This window comes from Cylas formicarius, unplaced genomic scaffold, assembly GCF_029955315.1.
Source record: "Cylas formicarius isolate icCylForm1 unplaced genomic scaffold, icCylForm1.1 PGA_scaffold_7__23_contigs__length_41026272, whole genome shotgun sequence".
NCBI lineage: Eukaryota > Metazoa > Arthropoda > Insecta > Coleoptera > Brentidae > Cylas > Cylas formicarius.
The window spans coordinates 40,824,487-40,842,049 of NW_026844352.1; the positions used below are offsets into that span (position 1 = coordinate 40,824,487).

Genomic DNA, 17,563 nt, shown 5'->3' on the forward strand with positions numbered 1-17,563 from the left:
GGCACATAAGGTGTAAAATATGATTTATACATAAATATACAAAAGAAAGTTCAAATTCGACAGAAAACAACTAAAAGTAGATTGTTTTCCAAATAGAACCTGATTTGATACGAAAAAACACACCACTGGTAACACCGGGTTTCATTTTTGGTGATATTTTACAAAGCATGAAGTATGTAAATACATCGCACTTATTACAAACGTAAATTGTGTGACTGTGGCAGATTCTGCAGCTCCTTCGTGACCTTGATTATCATAATGCACTTCATCTATGGCAGGTGCAAGATTTCTTTGAGTAATTGTTTTATCAGTTTTTAAAAGTCGCAAAGCAGTGTAAGATTTAAAATCTACCTGGGAAATCTTTTGTTCGATGACAATATTATACAATTTTTTATACTATATTATACTATTTTTTAGTTCCTCACGGGATCTAAATTCATCGGATATAGGTGTGTGAGTGTACTCAATCTAACCTTTCTTCCATTGGACAGCAGAAGCAAACCTGTAGTTTGCAGAAAGCATATGTCTTCTTTTGAATTCCAGGGTTTCATCATTTGATGAGTCCCATTCAGTTTCAGTAGTTGATGAATTAGAGGACTGTTGAAGCACAGCTGTATCATTTGGTTAACTCGAAAGTTCCAACTATATCAGTTGGTTCCCCAAACTCTTGTAGAATTATGTTATCGTTCATATCTTCTTCGTCATTCTTCATTCTACATGCGCTGACTTGTCTAGACTTGCAATAACAAAGTTTTGTTTCACAGATAAAACCAGTGGTGCATTCACGCACCAGTAAATATTATCAAAAAATAAAGCATAATCAATATAGAATTTCCAATGTATGTTTTCTGCCATTTAATGTACATGCTATAGACTTAATAAAAATGGCAATATTTTTTTTTACTATTTTGGATTTACTTGAAAATCTAATAAAAATTTATGTACCGCTTTTGTTAACTTTTGATCTCATATATATTAGCTCTTTCCTTTACACATAAATTAGTGATTTCTACGGTTTTATCTCATTTAGTAATGATAATAATAAAATTTCTAAATGGATACGCAAAAATATTTCCTGGATGTGATAAAAAAAAATCATACCTTCTTACCATCCGAGGCAAACATATGCTCCGACGGAATCATCCGAATTCTTCACGACCACGAAGAAATATGATAATCTATAGCACTTTAGCTCCTCCCCTCTCAGACCATATATAAGCAAGGACAGATTAAAATGCGAGGCAGTTTCAGTTAAGCATTTCGAGCGGTATTTTTGACTTGCCATGGTGCTTGCATGGTCTAACTAAATTAAATGCGCTTAACTCCTAGACTGTTATGAGTGTGGCAGCAAAAATCATTAATTTAACCGTTTTTGGATGGAACATCAGCCGAATGTTACGACGTAACATCAAAGCAAATAAAAAAGCGGATTTTATGTGACGAAATGGCATTTCTAATCGACCTTACGGGCCATTTGAACGATTCAAATTTGAAACTTCAAAAATAAGGGCAATTCGGACTCTTTAATTAATTAATGATGATTAATTAATTTAATTAAATCCTTTACCGCTAAGCCATTTTTTGAGGTTAGAAAACAGGCGGTAATCGCTGGAGGCTAAGTCTGGAGAGTAGAGCGACATCAACTTTGTTATTCTAAACGGAACATATTTCGATATTTTTGGAATCCTTGGTTAAAATAAAGGTCAATTTCTTAAGAAATTCCTATTCGGATTTTACATACTTTAGACAGAAATTGAGGTTATGTGGTTTTTTTCATACGTTGATTGCCTCGTATAAAATGGCGTTGTGACGCTGAAGAATTAGATTGGATCCGTAATTCATTTTCGTTTGATATTATTAATTCCAATATCCCGTTAAATGAAAAAGAACAGTTAATTGATATTTCGAATGACAAAACTCTGGGCATTCAATTTAGGTCTCTGACTTGCCAAAAATATTTTGATTTAATTCGCATCGACCTACTCATGTGAATCCGGCTCTTCAAAATTAATTGCCATTAAAACAAAATATCGATCTCGATTAGATCCACAGGATGACTTACGGATTGCGGTTTCCCATACAGTTCCGAACATGGACATAAAACCATTGTTTCACAAAATTATGTGTTATGTAAAAATCTCAAATAAAAGGAAATTTCAGAAATAGTTTCATTTTAACTACGTTAACGATTAAAAAAAACCTCTACTCTCTACTTGTTTAAAAAAAGTGGGGGTCGCAAATGAAGATAGTTTGCGCATCACTGTGTCAGACAATGAAGACGTCGATATATACAAGGTGTTCACATTTAAAATAACAAAGTTGATGTCGGAGGGGGTCGTCCTATTTGACAAACCGTACCATTCTCGTTCTTGCAGTTCCCCAAGTTGCCAAAGCAGAGGACGGCAAGCGTGTGGTCGAGCAAGTCGTCGTTGAGTACGGGGTTTCGATATCACGGGGGCCATATTGTCAACACCGCGCAATCGCCGTCACCGGAATCGGCCAGGACGTACCTGTTCGAAGGCCTGCTGGGCAAGGATAGATCGAACCTGTGGGACCAGATGCAGTTTTGGGAGGACGCTTTCTTGGACGCGGTGTCCCAAGAGAGGGACACGATCGGAATGGACCAAGTAAGAGATGACGGGCAACAACGTAACACCCCGGTGTCTGACTTGATCGATTTAGGGACCGCGGGAAATGATGGAACGATACAAGGGATTGAGCGACACAGAGAGAAAAAGGTTGGAACACGAAGAGGACAGACTATTGGCCACCATGTTGTACAACCTCACGGCCATCTTGGTCATGCTCGGCTGCGACAAGGACGAGATAAAACGCAAAGTAAGAAGGCTGCTGGGCAAAAGTCACATCGGATTGGTGTACAGTCAGGAGGTGAACCTGCTGCTCGATCAGATACACAACCTGGTACGCATCATATTGTTTGATTAGTTTTAATTAGTTCAACAGAGTTCAGTACTACTAACCGGAGAGCTCAATAGTAACGCAATCTAGCGTTTAGTATGAAAAAAAAAAACAAACTCCACTCAGAGATATTGTAGAATAACGTCGAATGTAAATGATCTCTGAAACAAGGCACCTTGATGACGTGGCATCGTTAGCTTGTTTCTGTAACTTAGATTTAAAGGATAGTCTGTCTTTATCGTGATGACAGCCACAGCCATCATTGATTAAAGTTTCATACACAGAAGAAGAATAAATTTTTGGTTAATGACTTTACCCAATAACAACAGGTAATAACATATTTCAAAGAAACTTCCACGGGTAATACTTTTTACAAAACTTACGCAACCTTAAATCTATCATTAAGACTTCTTCTTTATCAGACTCCGTAAAAAAATCTCTCTCTCAAAGATCCACAAACCAGGATTACCCCTTCGACCTATTGTCAGCACCATTGGTTCTTCAACATATTCTCTAGCAAAATGTCTAGCTTCCTTACTAAAACCCCTTACAGGGAAAACTGACAGTTTCGTAATTAATTCTTTTAACTTTATTGGACAAATAAAAAAGCATTACAGTAGATACGCAAGATATTCTGGTTAGTTTCGACGTAGAACCTCTCTTTACCAAAGTTCCTATTCCTGAAACTCTCAACATCATTTCAGATATATTAAAATTCGAGAATCTGGAACCAAACCTTCTCACCTTTCTCATAACGTTCAAATTTTTGAACAAACGTCGGGAACAGCTATGGGTTCTCCACTAGCACCCGTAATCTCCAATATATTCATGGAAGCCTTTCAGAAAAACTCTCGACACCTTCCATCAAACAAAATTATGGAAGATACTTTTGTTATTTGGCCTCATGGTCAGGAATATTTAGTAGATTTTCTTAGACACTTAAACTTTATAACAAATGTTTTGCCATTCTTAGATATTCTTATCAATAGGAAATCAGAGCTAACATTGGGTAATTGTGTTTTACAGAAAACCTACGCCGTAGAACTATCTCAGTGCGAGTCATTGAACCCTGAATTAACACCTTACCTCTGCTCTTTTCTCTAATAATTTCCACATTAAAGATATTAAGCGTTCCATCACTAACTACACTTTACCACAACCTTCCAATAGCAATGAAACCGAAAGCAATCCCACACTTGCCACTGTTGTCCTTATATTCAAAACATCACTGACCACATATCAAAAGTTCTAAAGAAATATAACGTCAAAACTAGATTTACCACTTATCCTAAAGTCTCTCAACATCTTCGATCCATCAAAGACAAAATTCCATTTGAAATGCCAGGAGTTTACAGCATTCCATGCATATGCGGCAAAGAATACATTGGAGAATCCGGACGAACATAGTCACGAAACCGGACATAAAATTTTATTCGATAAAACTAAAATTCTTGCATCTAATCAATTCTTCCACCAAAGAAAAATCCGAGAGTCTATAAATATCTATAGGCCCCTTAACAATCTTAACCGCGACTCAGGTCTCTACCTGTCACCAGTTTGGGAATCTAGCATAAAAAACTTTGGCCATTGGTATGGGTACATAGGTGCATATACTGAAAGAATATTATATCTAATAATATATTTAATAAAGAAATAAAAGAAGTGAAAAAGAACTATACACAAAAACAAACTAACCAAAATAGAATCACAACATTGGTCAACTGTGTAAACAATATCTGCAATACCAAAAAAGAAAAACCAAAGAAAAAAAGTACTGAACAAGAATAAAGATCTCAGTTATTTAGTAAATGAAACTAACCAAAAAATTGATAATACAAAAAAAAACATAAATGGCCTCCTTAAAATGACTTAAATATCCACGTCTAATTGTACTTTGTATCTCTGACAAACAAAAATGTTTAATTTATTAATTACAACTATAGATAAAATTAAGAAATTTACACAGAATAACCAAGCAGATACCACAGTATCAACAGATAGTGCTTTTTTTTTCAAACTTTCACTCGATTATTGTAAATTAGTAAATAAACATATATTTATTTATGAAAATTGTATTTTTATTTTGATTTTTTTAAATGTTGATACCAAGAACAACTGTTTGACATCATCCGTTTTATTTTTTTATTAGGAAGCTGTAATCTTTATAAAATGTATAGGCAATTTTAAGCAAATCAAATTTCTACAAGTTTTTATTGAAAATTTCGCTAAATTAAGATAAGCCACAGGTCCGTATTGCTTTTTTTTTACGAAATTGTGGACCAAATAAAGAGGTTAGGAAACGCCCCGTCCATAAAAATTAGCTTTTACCTGCTCTATTAATCAGAACGGCAACGATATAGACCTCAAACCGCTGGGTTCGCGGTTACTCCACCGTCAGAGTTTCACGGTGCACCAGGGTCTCGATTGCACCGGCGAACTCCGTTTCATGGAGGTGAGAGACGACGGGCTCGTGATCAGATCCGTCACGGGGGTCATCATAGAGAGATGGTGGTTCGAAAGGCTCGTCAACATGACCTACAGTCCCAAAAACAAAGTGCTCTGCTTGTGGAGACGCTGCGGCGGACAAACCCAAGTTCACAAGTACTACACCAAAAAGGTAAGTTCGGAATACATCGAGAGCCACAATTGTACAATAAATTCGATCAATAGAGATTATTTGATCCGTTACGCGCCCGAAGCACAGCTCCCAATCTGGTTCTTACTGTTTGACAATTTAATTTGAGTCGCGCCATCTATGGGGCTTAAGCGAGGTTAATTAGCTCACGGATGGTTTATGTTAACTTACGCCCTAATGGCAGAAAAGAAGAAGAGCTGCAGGCGCAGACGAGAGTGTCAACTGACTCGGGGAAGTAAAGAGGTTTTTTTCGGCTTTCTTTCAATTATTTTATGGAAAACAAACACACCGATATTATTCGTGATCATTTGTTATAGAATTTTTAGCCCCTTGTTGCTAAATACCGAATAATCTTTTCTTAGATCGTGTTTGTTCGGTTCGTTTTGTTTCGACTCTCAAGTTTGAGGTTATTTTTCCGGTTTTCGGAAACGTTATTTTTTGTCGACGTTAATTTCACGATATTTTTGTTTGTCTGTTCGATATTTTGTTTGTTTGTTTTGTTGTACAATTAAAATGAAGAAATCTTTGCGTTGTTGAATATTTATATTCCTGTGGTTGCGCCATCAAACGCGTGCGCGCCGAAACTTCCGTTACGTTTTCTTAGTTTCACGATGCAACGCTAGATGGGGGTTATTTTCGTTACTTCGTAACGATTTTTACGCCGATAGTTTCTTCACGAATTAATTCACGAAGTTGGTTGACTAGTGTAATGCACCAAAACAAATTCACGAAATTACTATTAAAAATTTATTCCCGAAATAGAACTTGTTCTAATTTTCATCAATTTTTGCTTCAATTCAGTAATGCCAACCATGTAAAATCGATAAGAAAGAAAGGTTAAGTTATTATAAACTAATAAGTTCACCTTTGGTTTCTGCTACCACTGCGGTTTCGCGCATCTCAGACAAATTCCGAGCACGCAAAAGAAAAAGGCCAGAATCGAAGCCATCTAGCATTCTCGAAAGTGTTATTCCACCGGAAGGCCCTGCAGGCAGGTTGTTGAACTGTGGGCGTCCAGTTAAGGGAAATAAAGAATAATACTACATGTAAACCACTGAGAAGACAATATTGGATATTATTTGCCAAGCCCGGCAAGATGAATTAGAGCATTGTAATGTAGTGTAAATAAAGAAGAACTGGAAAGTTTGTTTATTTAAAGCAGTTCAGTATAAAAGGTATTTTCTATGTCTAGTAGGCCATAACTTCTTTTCTTACGTCTAGGAAGAGGTGAGTTCATTTCTCAAGACAAATCCAGGATAGATCAAAGCCGAACAACATAAAAATTCATTCCTTCAAAAGTTTTATTCTTTTCAAATATGCGAAAATTATGTGGACTTTCGCGTGAACCAATATTTTATCAGAGCTTTCTTTTGACATCTTGAAAAAATAATAACCAACAAAAACAAAAATAGACAAACATAACCTCAAAATACTATAAGTTGACTGAACTGTCAAGTGACATTTCGAGGCGTCAAATAAGTCTAGGGAGTTGCCAGCGCAAAGCCGGTAGCTCTGTCGACAACTTCGTGAAGAATTTCGTTTGTCGGTGTAAGAAATCGCGAACAAAGTGTTAATTTCTAGCGTCGATCGATCAAAAATCGTACGTCACAAGTGGCAAGGCACGCTACGATTTTCCGTTCCTTTTGTTTAGTGCAAACAGGTGTACTACTGCATCAAGGAGGCGATGGAGCGGAACGGTTCGGTGCAAAACGTACCCGAGTTGGGAGGGGAGTTTCCCGTGCAGGACATGGCGACCGGCGAAGGTGGCCTGTTGCAGGTTTGCATGGAAGGCGTCGGCCTGCTCTTCGCCTACAGCAAGGTAACAAACGGTGGAAGTCGGCGACTATTTTTTTTCTTTTACTTAAACGTTTTGCGAAAGCCACGGAACACGTCGAAGCCTCGTTGACCGGTTCCCTTCGATGTTTTTCGAGAGATTTTGTCGCGCGTACGCCGCCCGAAACGATTAGCAGTTTTTCGGAAAATAAGTTTGGTCGTTTTTCCCTGGTGGATGCGCGTTTTCCATTTCGAGCGGGCAGATAAAAGAGGAAGAAATGACCGCCAGAGGTCGCAATGGCCATCGTTCGAATGGGTTTTTTCAGATCGTGCTGCGAGTGAGACGAGTACGATCGAGTACCCTGCCGCTAGATGGCGTTTTCCGACACATTGCCAAATAATAATAATTTTAATTAGGTAGTTCATCTCAATATCTTCATCCTAACCCAAGATATCAATAATCAATACAAAAAGGACTTTAGGTGGTCCTCAGGCAGGAAAAATTCCCGCGGGTTTAGATCCGGGGATCGTCAACACGTCAACGGACAAAGATGTAATTTTATCGTGCCAAGAATTTTACGTGTGGTACGGTCATTTATCCTTTACTTGTTTTGAAGTTGATTCGAATCGCTTATAAGTTAAAATGAAAAATATTAATGTTCGTGAAAGATTCAAACGAAAGATCCCGTATATTACGCTCCTATTAAGACTGTTTTTGGGATATAAACGTTTTTGCGATCAAAACTGCCAGGAAAAACATAAATATATCGTAAATTTTTTAATTTTGCGAAAAAAATGTTTCCTTTTTTCCGTTCATTTAGAAATTCCAACTTTCCACCCCCGCAGTTGGGCCCCGACTCTTCTAGGGAGTGTTCCGCCTCCCAAGTGGGGCAACGATGCTCGTGTGCTTCGACCTCAGCGCCCCACTTTGAGGGCGGAGCACCCCCTAGAAGGATCAAGGCCCCCCGCGGGGGCGATTATATTTTGAGGTTATATTCGTCCAAACCCCCTTTATGCATCTACTCAAAGGTGCGTCCTACCCTGCATGCGCCAACTTTTTGCGATTTTCATTAAAAAAAAAAACTAGTTTTGGTGTTTTTGTTTTCGTTTTTATTTTCGATTTGCGTCATACGATAAAAAACGGTCGAAACTGTCAAAATGGCACTAACGGTTTCGGGCGGCGTGTGTTCGACATATTTCCTCTTTAGATTATAGACCATCCGAAGTCAAAGTGATAATGCGTATTAAAAAAATACGAACTCGTAACGAGCGTTACCACTTTGGTCTGTTTACTTTTTTACTATGTGTTGTTCGATGCTCTGTGACGTATGCATTTGTTTGCAAGGACCACTCAAAAATTTCCTACGTATATATATATCTATATATATGTAATGCCGTTCGCTAGATTTTCCGTACACTCACGGAGAGAAAAAAAATTTTTAGTATATACAGGGCGTTCCACTTCGTCTGTAACCAACAAAAATTATATTTTATGTATATTTCATTTAAACATTGTTAATAATCAAATTACTATCAAAACGTATTTTATGTAGTTTTCGGAAGCAAATCGACAATGTCGCCGGGATACCCTGTATATACGTGAAAATACATCTCAAAAATGTTACTAGTTTTGGGTAAAAAGCGAAAAAAGTTAGCGATTGATATACTACTACTATCTGTTGTACCATTATTTTGTAGACTCACTGTTTTTATGCTGTCCCAATTCACTTCGTGTTGGATATTTTTATACATTGTGTTTCAACACGAATGCGATTTGTTAAGTAAACCTATGTCGTAATGTCAATGCTTGCGGAGATACAGGGTGATAAAGCTACTTTTATTTTTTTTCGTCCTTTATTACTTACGTTCACAATTTTTAAAATTATTTTTTTATATTCCATAAAAGCGGTATTATTGTTCAATATTTGTATTTAAGGCCGTAAATTAAACGAACTCAATAATCATTATAAGTAAATAAAAGGAAAGAACAAAAAAAAACAACCCATTGGATTTCCTATTACTATTGCTAATGAAAAACCAAAATAAAGAAAATTTTGTTAGACATCATTCTAATCAAATCAAATTTTATTTAATTAATCAAGTTAATAATTATTAGGAAAGACAAAAACTTAAAGTAGATATTGTAGGAAAAAGAAAAGAGATGTTTGAGAACAAACAAAATAACCCATTGCGTTTCCTATTACTATTACTAATGAAAAACCAAAGTAAAGAAAATTTTATTAGACGTAATTGTAATCAAATCAAATTTTATTTAATTAATAAACTTAATAATTATTAGGAAAAACGAAAACTTAAAGTATATGTCCTAGGAAAAAGAAGAAAATTTTTGAGAAGAAAAAACAATCCATTGCGTTTCCTATTACGATTACTAATGAAAAACGAAAAAAAAAGTTTAGTTGGACGCAATTGCAATCAAATCAAATTTTATTTAATTAACAAACTTACTTAGGAAAGTCAAAGTAGATGTCTTAGAGAAAAAAAAGAAGACAGAAGACCTTTGAATAAATTGATGATAATATTTTCATTTGTTCAGAAAATTTCAAAATAAACAGAAATAAGCTTTTTCACCGTGTGTATCCGTATCTCTCGCTCTATTTTCGAGACACTCTGTATAAAAAATCCAATACTTTTGGTTTGAAATTGTTAACTCTGATCAAATACAGGGTGGCCCATTCAAGATGCTGCTATACCTGACGACGCTCAGGAAAAAAGTCAAATACACAATGTGTTTCATCCTAAGTATATATTCTATTTATAGTATTTTTATATATACAGGGTGCCAAGACAGTCACCAACATGATTTTTTTAAGTCGCTTGATTTTGAGTATTTTTTGTCGTTACATAGCATACGAATTTTTGAGTATTTTTTTGAGGTTTTTATAAAAATGTGTTTTTTACTCTTGACAACTGAAATTAAGATTTTTTTATTACGAAAATAAATTATACATAAAAAATATTATATATAATATATATTTATATTATATGAATGACGCATATACTTTTTGTATTTAACTTTTTTGAGATAAGATATAGTAGCGTCTTAAATGGACCATCTTGTACGTACTTTCTGGGCAAATTTCGAACCTGTTAATTTTATTAACAGTCGCGAATACTCTTCGTAATTGAATCTAAGTGCATGCTGCTCGATGTGTGACCTTTTGCCATTGGAAATTTTAATGTCCGATGGCCGTATCGACCGATCGCTATCTGTCTCACTCTTTCTCTTCTTTTCTGAAGCGACTGGTCATGTGTGTGTAATTTTTTTTCTTAGCAGCCGCCTCGAATGCTCTGAATCCGAGGGTTTCACAATATTCAAACGAAGATTTCAGTTTCTCGAAAAAATGGATCATGATCATGATCATGGATCATGGCAAACTGTACGGTGCGGTGTTTTCTAGCATGCTATCGACTTTCTGTTTCGATCACACGTAAGATGTACAGGTACGCCTATGGACTGCGCTCAGTTTTACAGAGGAATACCGATTTTACTTTTTTTTGCAGTAGTACTTAATTTTAACTTTTTCGCGATACTACATACATAGCGTGTGATTATACAGGGTGAGTGTACCGTAGAGAAAAGTTCATTATCTCACTCAAAAGTGATGAGAAAACGGTGTATTAAGTACGTCATAACATGACAACAAAAAACGTATTGGAAAATATTTTTTTTTTCATAAAATTAGTTGGGCACGGCAAAATGACACTGTCAAAATTTTAACCAACGAAAATTAGGTACGGATTTTTAGTCCAGTAAAAATAAACATTTCACCTAGCCAAAATTCGCATAGAGCTAAAAATTGGTCGTGAGATATCGCGGTTTAAATTATTAGAAAATATTTATTCTTCATAACTTGCACTTAAACGCAATATAAATAAAACAAAAAAACTATGGACATTTTGCTCATAACAGTACGATTTTATTTGATTGTATCTTCATCATTTTGGATCGATCTATGAAAGTTCCCAAAAAACCAACAACAACAATTTCTTGCAAATGCTGACAATTAGTCTCGCTTAATTTCAATGTTATGTGAAGAATTTACAGCTGCTGGTATTTCAATCAACCAAGCTGATAAAGATGCCGATGTCCTTATAATTGAAACAGCAATAGAACGACGGAAATGTACAAATACAACTGTCGTTTTTGGGGTAGATGTTGATTTGTTGATAGTACTGACTGCACGAATTCAACATGAAAGAGTTATTTACTTTCTGAACCCGGGAAAGCTCAAGTACAATTCATCACAAAATCTACTAGTTGGGATACTGCATCAGCACTTTTTAAAAGACGCGAAATAGTAGTATTTAAAATGTTCCAAAAACGTAATGATTAATTGATTGCGCAGAAGTATTTACTCTTCTCCACACGACATCGTTAGAAATAGAATTAGTTTTGTTCTTGCAATGTATGGTGCTCAAAAAAAAATTGATTGCATAGATAGATATAGATATTTGAAGTTTGTAGTATCTACAGGGAACAATAAAAGTGTACAATTGACGTTCTTCTGCAAGAAGAATAAAATGAAAATGAAGAAATAATTGTTGAAGTAGAAGTAAACATTTATCTATTGTAACAACATTTAGAAGAAAACAACCTATTCCACTTTGAAAATTATTAATATATCAATAGGAAACGATGCGATAGATCGTGGAACCACTGGGGGAACCACGTTAAAAAAAAATGCGTCAAGTACATTGTCCTTAGTAAGGACATTAACGATTCTAACTTAAACAAACAATGATAAGCGAATATAACAAACTCTCAATTAATAGATAACAACAAACACCAAGAAATTTCTCGAATGTCACTAGTAAAATTTATCAAAAACAAAGCTTCCGAAAATAACATAATATTTACACGTGCAGATAAAGGGAAGACAGTCATAGCTATCGATTTCCCAGAATATATTTGAAAAACCAACAATTTTCTTCAGCCAGAACTTTTCCAATGTGTCAAACACGGTCCTACCGAATTATATCAAAGACAAGTCAAGGAAGTAGTTACCAACTCCACACTATTTAGTGACAAAGACAAGTATTTTTAAAAAATTATGAATCCACAACCGCCGAAATTATATTTTTTAGTATAATTACGTAAATAAGATATGCCCATTAGACCAATCGTGTCTTATGTAACAGCTCCAGCAGTTAAACTCTCAACAAAATTAATAGATATTTTAAAGTTCCACACAGATTTTAAACCAAAATTTGCAATAAAAAATTGTTTTGGATTAATCAACAAAATTAAAGATAACAAAAACCCTTCTAACGCAACACTATTGTCTTGTGATGAACAAGACTTATTTCCCAGTATTCCACCTATGGATGTGATTTAGTAGATTTCACCCTCACTTGGAAACAGGTTAACCCATTTATTAGATTGCTTAGATCAAAATTATTTTGAATTTAAGAACAGATTTACATATCTAAGGAACGTTTGATTATGGGAAACCCACTTAGTTCTTTGTTACCCCAAATTTTTAAGGATAATTTGGAAAATATCATACTAGAACATCCTTTAAGTAAAAGTTTTCTATGGTGGTATAGATATGTGTCTTTGCTTGCTTTCTTGGAACGGACAGACAATTGAATTCTTTTTTGAATTACATTAACTCATTACATAATCGTATAAAATTCACTATCGAGATTGAACAGGATAACTCTATTAATTTTTTACACTTAACTATTACGAAAGCGCAAAACAAGTTAGATTTTTCCATTTACCATAAACCTTCACACAAAGACGCAGTCATACATAACAGCTCAAATCACCCTTATACACACAAAATTGCTGCATTTCACTCTTTTATATACCGACTTCTTAATACGCCACTCTCAACAGGAAATTACAAACAAGAACTTAGTATCATTAAACAAATTGCACTGAACAACGGCTACAATCCGTCCAGTATCGATAAAATGATAAATAAAAAACAAATCAAAACAACAGTAAACTCCATTTATCCGAAACCTAATACAGAACACGAACAATTTAAAACAATTACTTAGATAGGAGGACCCAGTGAAAAAGTTTCAAAACATTTGTCAAAATGTGGTTTAAAAATAACTTTCAATAAAACGAAATGTCCAAAATCTCAAAAATCAGGTGTCTACTATTGACTTGTTTTTATCCATTTTGATTGGATTATTTTCCTAATACGGAGTTGCATTTGAGAGATGATGAACTTTATCGTTGACTTGTACCGTACACGTTCACGTTCAAAATTGCGGTTGTGTTTTGAGTGCATATAGCAAAGTAGGAAAAAAAAACACTTTAATACATTTCGTAGTATTGGGCAAATTGTCCGAAATCTAGCTTTTAAGACAGCGGCACCCCCAAAAGAATGTATCGAATCATCAATAACCCTGTATATAGAGGGAGGAAAGTCCGTAACACCACGCAATATACCGTCATCATCATCTTCATCATCGATACCGCTAGAGTTTTACTACAATGACGGTTTTTTCAAAACTGCCAGCTGACGCGTGAATTCTCTATTCTTTATGACGCGTCTTGTCTACATTGTGAAACCCGAGGGACGGTCGAGGCTAGACGGGAACTTTTGAGATGGTCCGATAATTTTTTTTTGTCATACCGATACTAATTGTGCATTATTTTTCTTGTCCCACGTCGACACGCTGCTGCTTGGCAGGACTTCGAGGTATATAAGATTTGATTAATTAAATTTGGCCGTTAGTTTTTAGCAATAGTCTTTGTTTAGTTAGACGCTTTTCCCTGTAGATCTCCGCTGCGCGCCGCGTAGGGCGCCACCTATCGCATTATTGGCGAATCGAACGAAATTCTAACCTCGTAAACGAAAAATACGCGCGGCCGCTTTGCTGCGGGTGACTCTCGCATGGCAACTAACACTGATTTAATTAATTGCACCGAATAGTTCACTTTGTTCTCTACGACACGATATATATATTACACATGACACACACACACACCCCTAACCGAATTTAGGATCATTTCAAACCATCTCTAAAGTTGCCTAGAGCTTTCAGCATGTCGCCAAACATTTTATTCTGTGCATGCCACCCCCATACGGTTTGCGCTTTGAGCCGTGTAGCTATTAGAAATATAGGGGCCAAGCCTGTTCGAGGCAAGGCAAGGCTCCCGTTATGCAGGAGTAACCTGTAACAAAAAATTGACGCTGTCAAAACCTACTTCTAGCTAACGTTTCGCCAATCATTACTCTGTTTATATACGGTTTGAAGGGGGCGGAGCTAAATGAGGGATATAAACGCCGTCTGGGATGACTGACTCCCATATTGGTGATACGTAAAGACCTGAGTAGCGGTTAAGATTGTTAGGTTGCTTATAGATTTCTATACGGATTTTCTTTCGTTGATAGAAGAATTGATTACATAGTTTTATGGAATAAAATATTATATGCGGTTTCGTGATTGTGTTCGACAACAGCTGATGAGTTTAATGTATTCTTTGCCGCACTTGCATGGAATGCTGTAAACTCTTGGAATCTCAAATGGAATGTTGTCTTTGACGCATCGAAGATGTTGAAAGATTTTTGGACAAGTGGTAAATCTGGTTTTGAAGTTATATTTCTTTAGAACTTCTGATATGTGGTCAGTGAGGTTTTGAATATAATAAAGGACAACAGTGGCAAGTGTGGGGTTGCTCTCGGTTTCATTGCTATTGGAAGGTTGTGGTGAAGTGTATTTTGTGATGGAACGCTTAATATCTTTAATGTGGAAATTATTAGAGAGAAGAGCACAGGTAAGGTGTTAATTCTGGGTTCAATGACTCGGACTGAGATAGTTTTACGGTTCTGTAAACAATGAATTAAGGTATCGCTCTGTATGTGTAGGTTTTCTGTAAAACACAATGACCCAATGTTAGCTCTGATTTCCTATTGATAAGAATATCTAAGAATGGGAGGTTGTCATTAGTTTCTATTTCAATGGTAAAACGTATGTTTAAATGTCTTTAAACTCAAAGACAAATAAACTCATCAGTTGCCGAACACAATCACGAAGCCTATCATAAAATTTTATCCGATAAAACTAAAATTCTTGCATGTAATCCATTCTTCTACCAACGAAAAATCCGAGAGTCTATAGAAATCTATAAGCAACCTAACAATCTAACCGCGACTCGGGTCTCTAGCTATCACCAATATGAGAATCAGTCATTCGAGACGGTGTTTATGCCCCTCATTTAGCTCCGTCCCCCTCAAACAATATAAAAGCAGGTACAGAATAAAATGTGAGCCAGTTTCAATCAAGCTCTGAATAAGCCAAACGTTAGCAAGTTCGAGTCAACAAAAACCGACCCAGGAGGAATCCAGAAGTTTTATAAAAAGTATTACAGTAACCTGTGGAAGATTCTTTGAAAAAAAAAGATATAAAAACCTGGATTATCGTCCACAAAACTCAGTTTGATGGTCCTCGTGTGGGAAAAAAACGGATTTACATCGTACGTTACCAGTAACAGCGATGAGTATGTGTATATACCTAATAAAATTATCAAGACATGATGATGTTAATGCTTCAAATGAAACTCGTCTCTTCTAAAATGCTTGTCTGGGACATAATGTTAGTCTAACTCTCATCGTTCGTCACAGATGCGTGGAAGCTTTCTACTACCTTTGTTATCTAGCCTCGTGAGAGGTCTACTCACCATAACACATAACCACAACCTCATCACAACCTCTTGAGCTTCGTTACGTTGAAAACATCACTGACTTCATACTAAAAATATAGTTTTCCAAAAATCTCCGTCTACCGATGACAAAACTCCGAGAATCCATAGAAACATTTTTAACCGCGACTCAGCTCTTATCTCATATATTTTTCCTTCAGACTTTAATCCACTCTAATGACGTGTTTATAACCAGGCACAATAGAATTAAAAGGAACTAGTATACTTCGACCAGAAATATAGTGCCTTTCAGTACCATTTGTACAAGGTAACAATTTATTACGTCCTATTTCATTACATTTCTACATAGTATCATTATTAATATAGAAAATATTAAATATAATAATAATAATAAAAATCGTCACTATCGCTACTGTCGTCACCTACTTCAATGATCAACTCCGCCACTGATCGTTCTCGATAAATATCACAGTTAGACCAGCTTTGTACTGATATTTTAGCTACCTCTTACCGAATCATGTTTATGGTACTATCACTAAATTTTAGTGCAGAGTTATTTCTGCTTATATGCGTTTTCAACTCGGACCAAATCCTCACGATGATACTGGAGTAATCTCAAGATTGTTGTGCTATCGAATCGATTGTGTAGTCTTTATTAAAATGTTCTATTTTTAATAATTCCAGAAGTTGCTGTTTCGTGTAGCTCTCTTCAACATATAAATCATTTTCATACAGAAATTCTTGAAATTTTTCTTTACTTGAAGAAGTATTTGGAATTTTTCTAACTTTGGTCACTTCATTTGTTTTTATATCGTATATACTGTTCGACACATTCGTGTGTAGGTCGCGTCTCAACGTACGTCTTGCTTTGTAGTTCCAAACTGAAAATAAGACCTCGCGACGTTCAAAGATCAACATGTACATCACCAGGGAGCGAGATATCTCGTTCGTGATAGCTGAAGGTTCAGCTGTATTAAAGACCCCTATGTGGACCGATAGCTACACGTTTTATCACACACACATATCTCTTGACAATACGCTAACCACAGGTTGTTTTGCAGTTCTTCGTGAGGCTCGGCCACATCCGCAAATGCTACACGCAGAAGGGTAGCGTTTTTATCATAGAGGAATTTAGTGAGTATCGTAAAATGGCGTCGCGTGTCTACTAATCGAAACGGTATTGCAGATCCCAAGACGAGGCAGGTAATACAAAGGAAATACAAAACGCCCATGGTAAGCAACTACGGTGTGAGAACGCATGCGTATGATTATTTCTGTTTTGCATGCGTTTTTTTTTTCGATGTTGTAGGCTAGCGAGACGCTGCGTTGCTTCCAAAGGATATTGTCGGTTACCGTCGCACGTAGGATCGATCTAGCCCCGCACCCCAAAGAAGCATGACATTTACCCCCACCCCACCGGTGTAACCCGTTTTCCGTTTTGTACGATGTGTCTCAAAGTGGTGTCATGATAGCAACGGAATACAAAATCTATATCTTGACACAACTCTATCAAAAACGCCGACAGTCTATCAAAGATTATTCAAAATTAACCTAAACAAAGCAGTACGATCAAACCCTCAAAGATTTGC

The 17,563-nt window shown here is 36.0% G+C and overlaps 1 protein-coding gene across 2 annotated transcripts in view; it reads left to right on the forward strand.

Annotated features, from left to right (window-relative positions):
- Window positions 1–17,563, forward strand: part of LOC132705654 (MAP kinase-activating death domain protein) — a 47,669-nt gene that overhangs the window by 26,117 nt on the left and 3,989 nt on the right. For both annotated transcript variants that reach the window (XM_060676400.1, XM_060676401.1), the window contains 6 exons: window positions 2,376–2,627; window positions 2,683–2,922; window positions 5,264–5,536; window positions 7,206–7,373; window positions 17,036–17,108; window positions 17,161–17,207. In XM_060676400.1, the coding sequence (XP_060532383.1) occupies window positions 2,376–2,627; window positions 2,683–2,922; window positions 5,264–5,536; window positions 7,206–7,373; window positions 17,036–17,108; window positions 17,161–17,207 (1,053 nt within the window). The remainder of the gene's footprint in view (window positions 1–2,375; window positions 2,628–2,682; window positions 2,923–5,263; window positions 5,537–7,205; window positions 7,374–17,035; window positions 17,109–17,160; window positions 17,208–17,563) is intronic.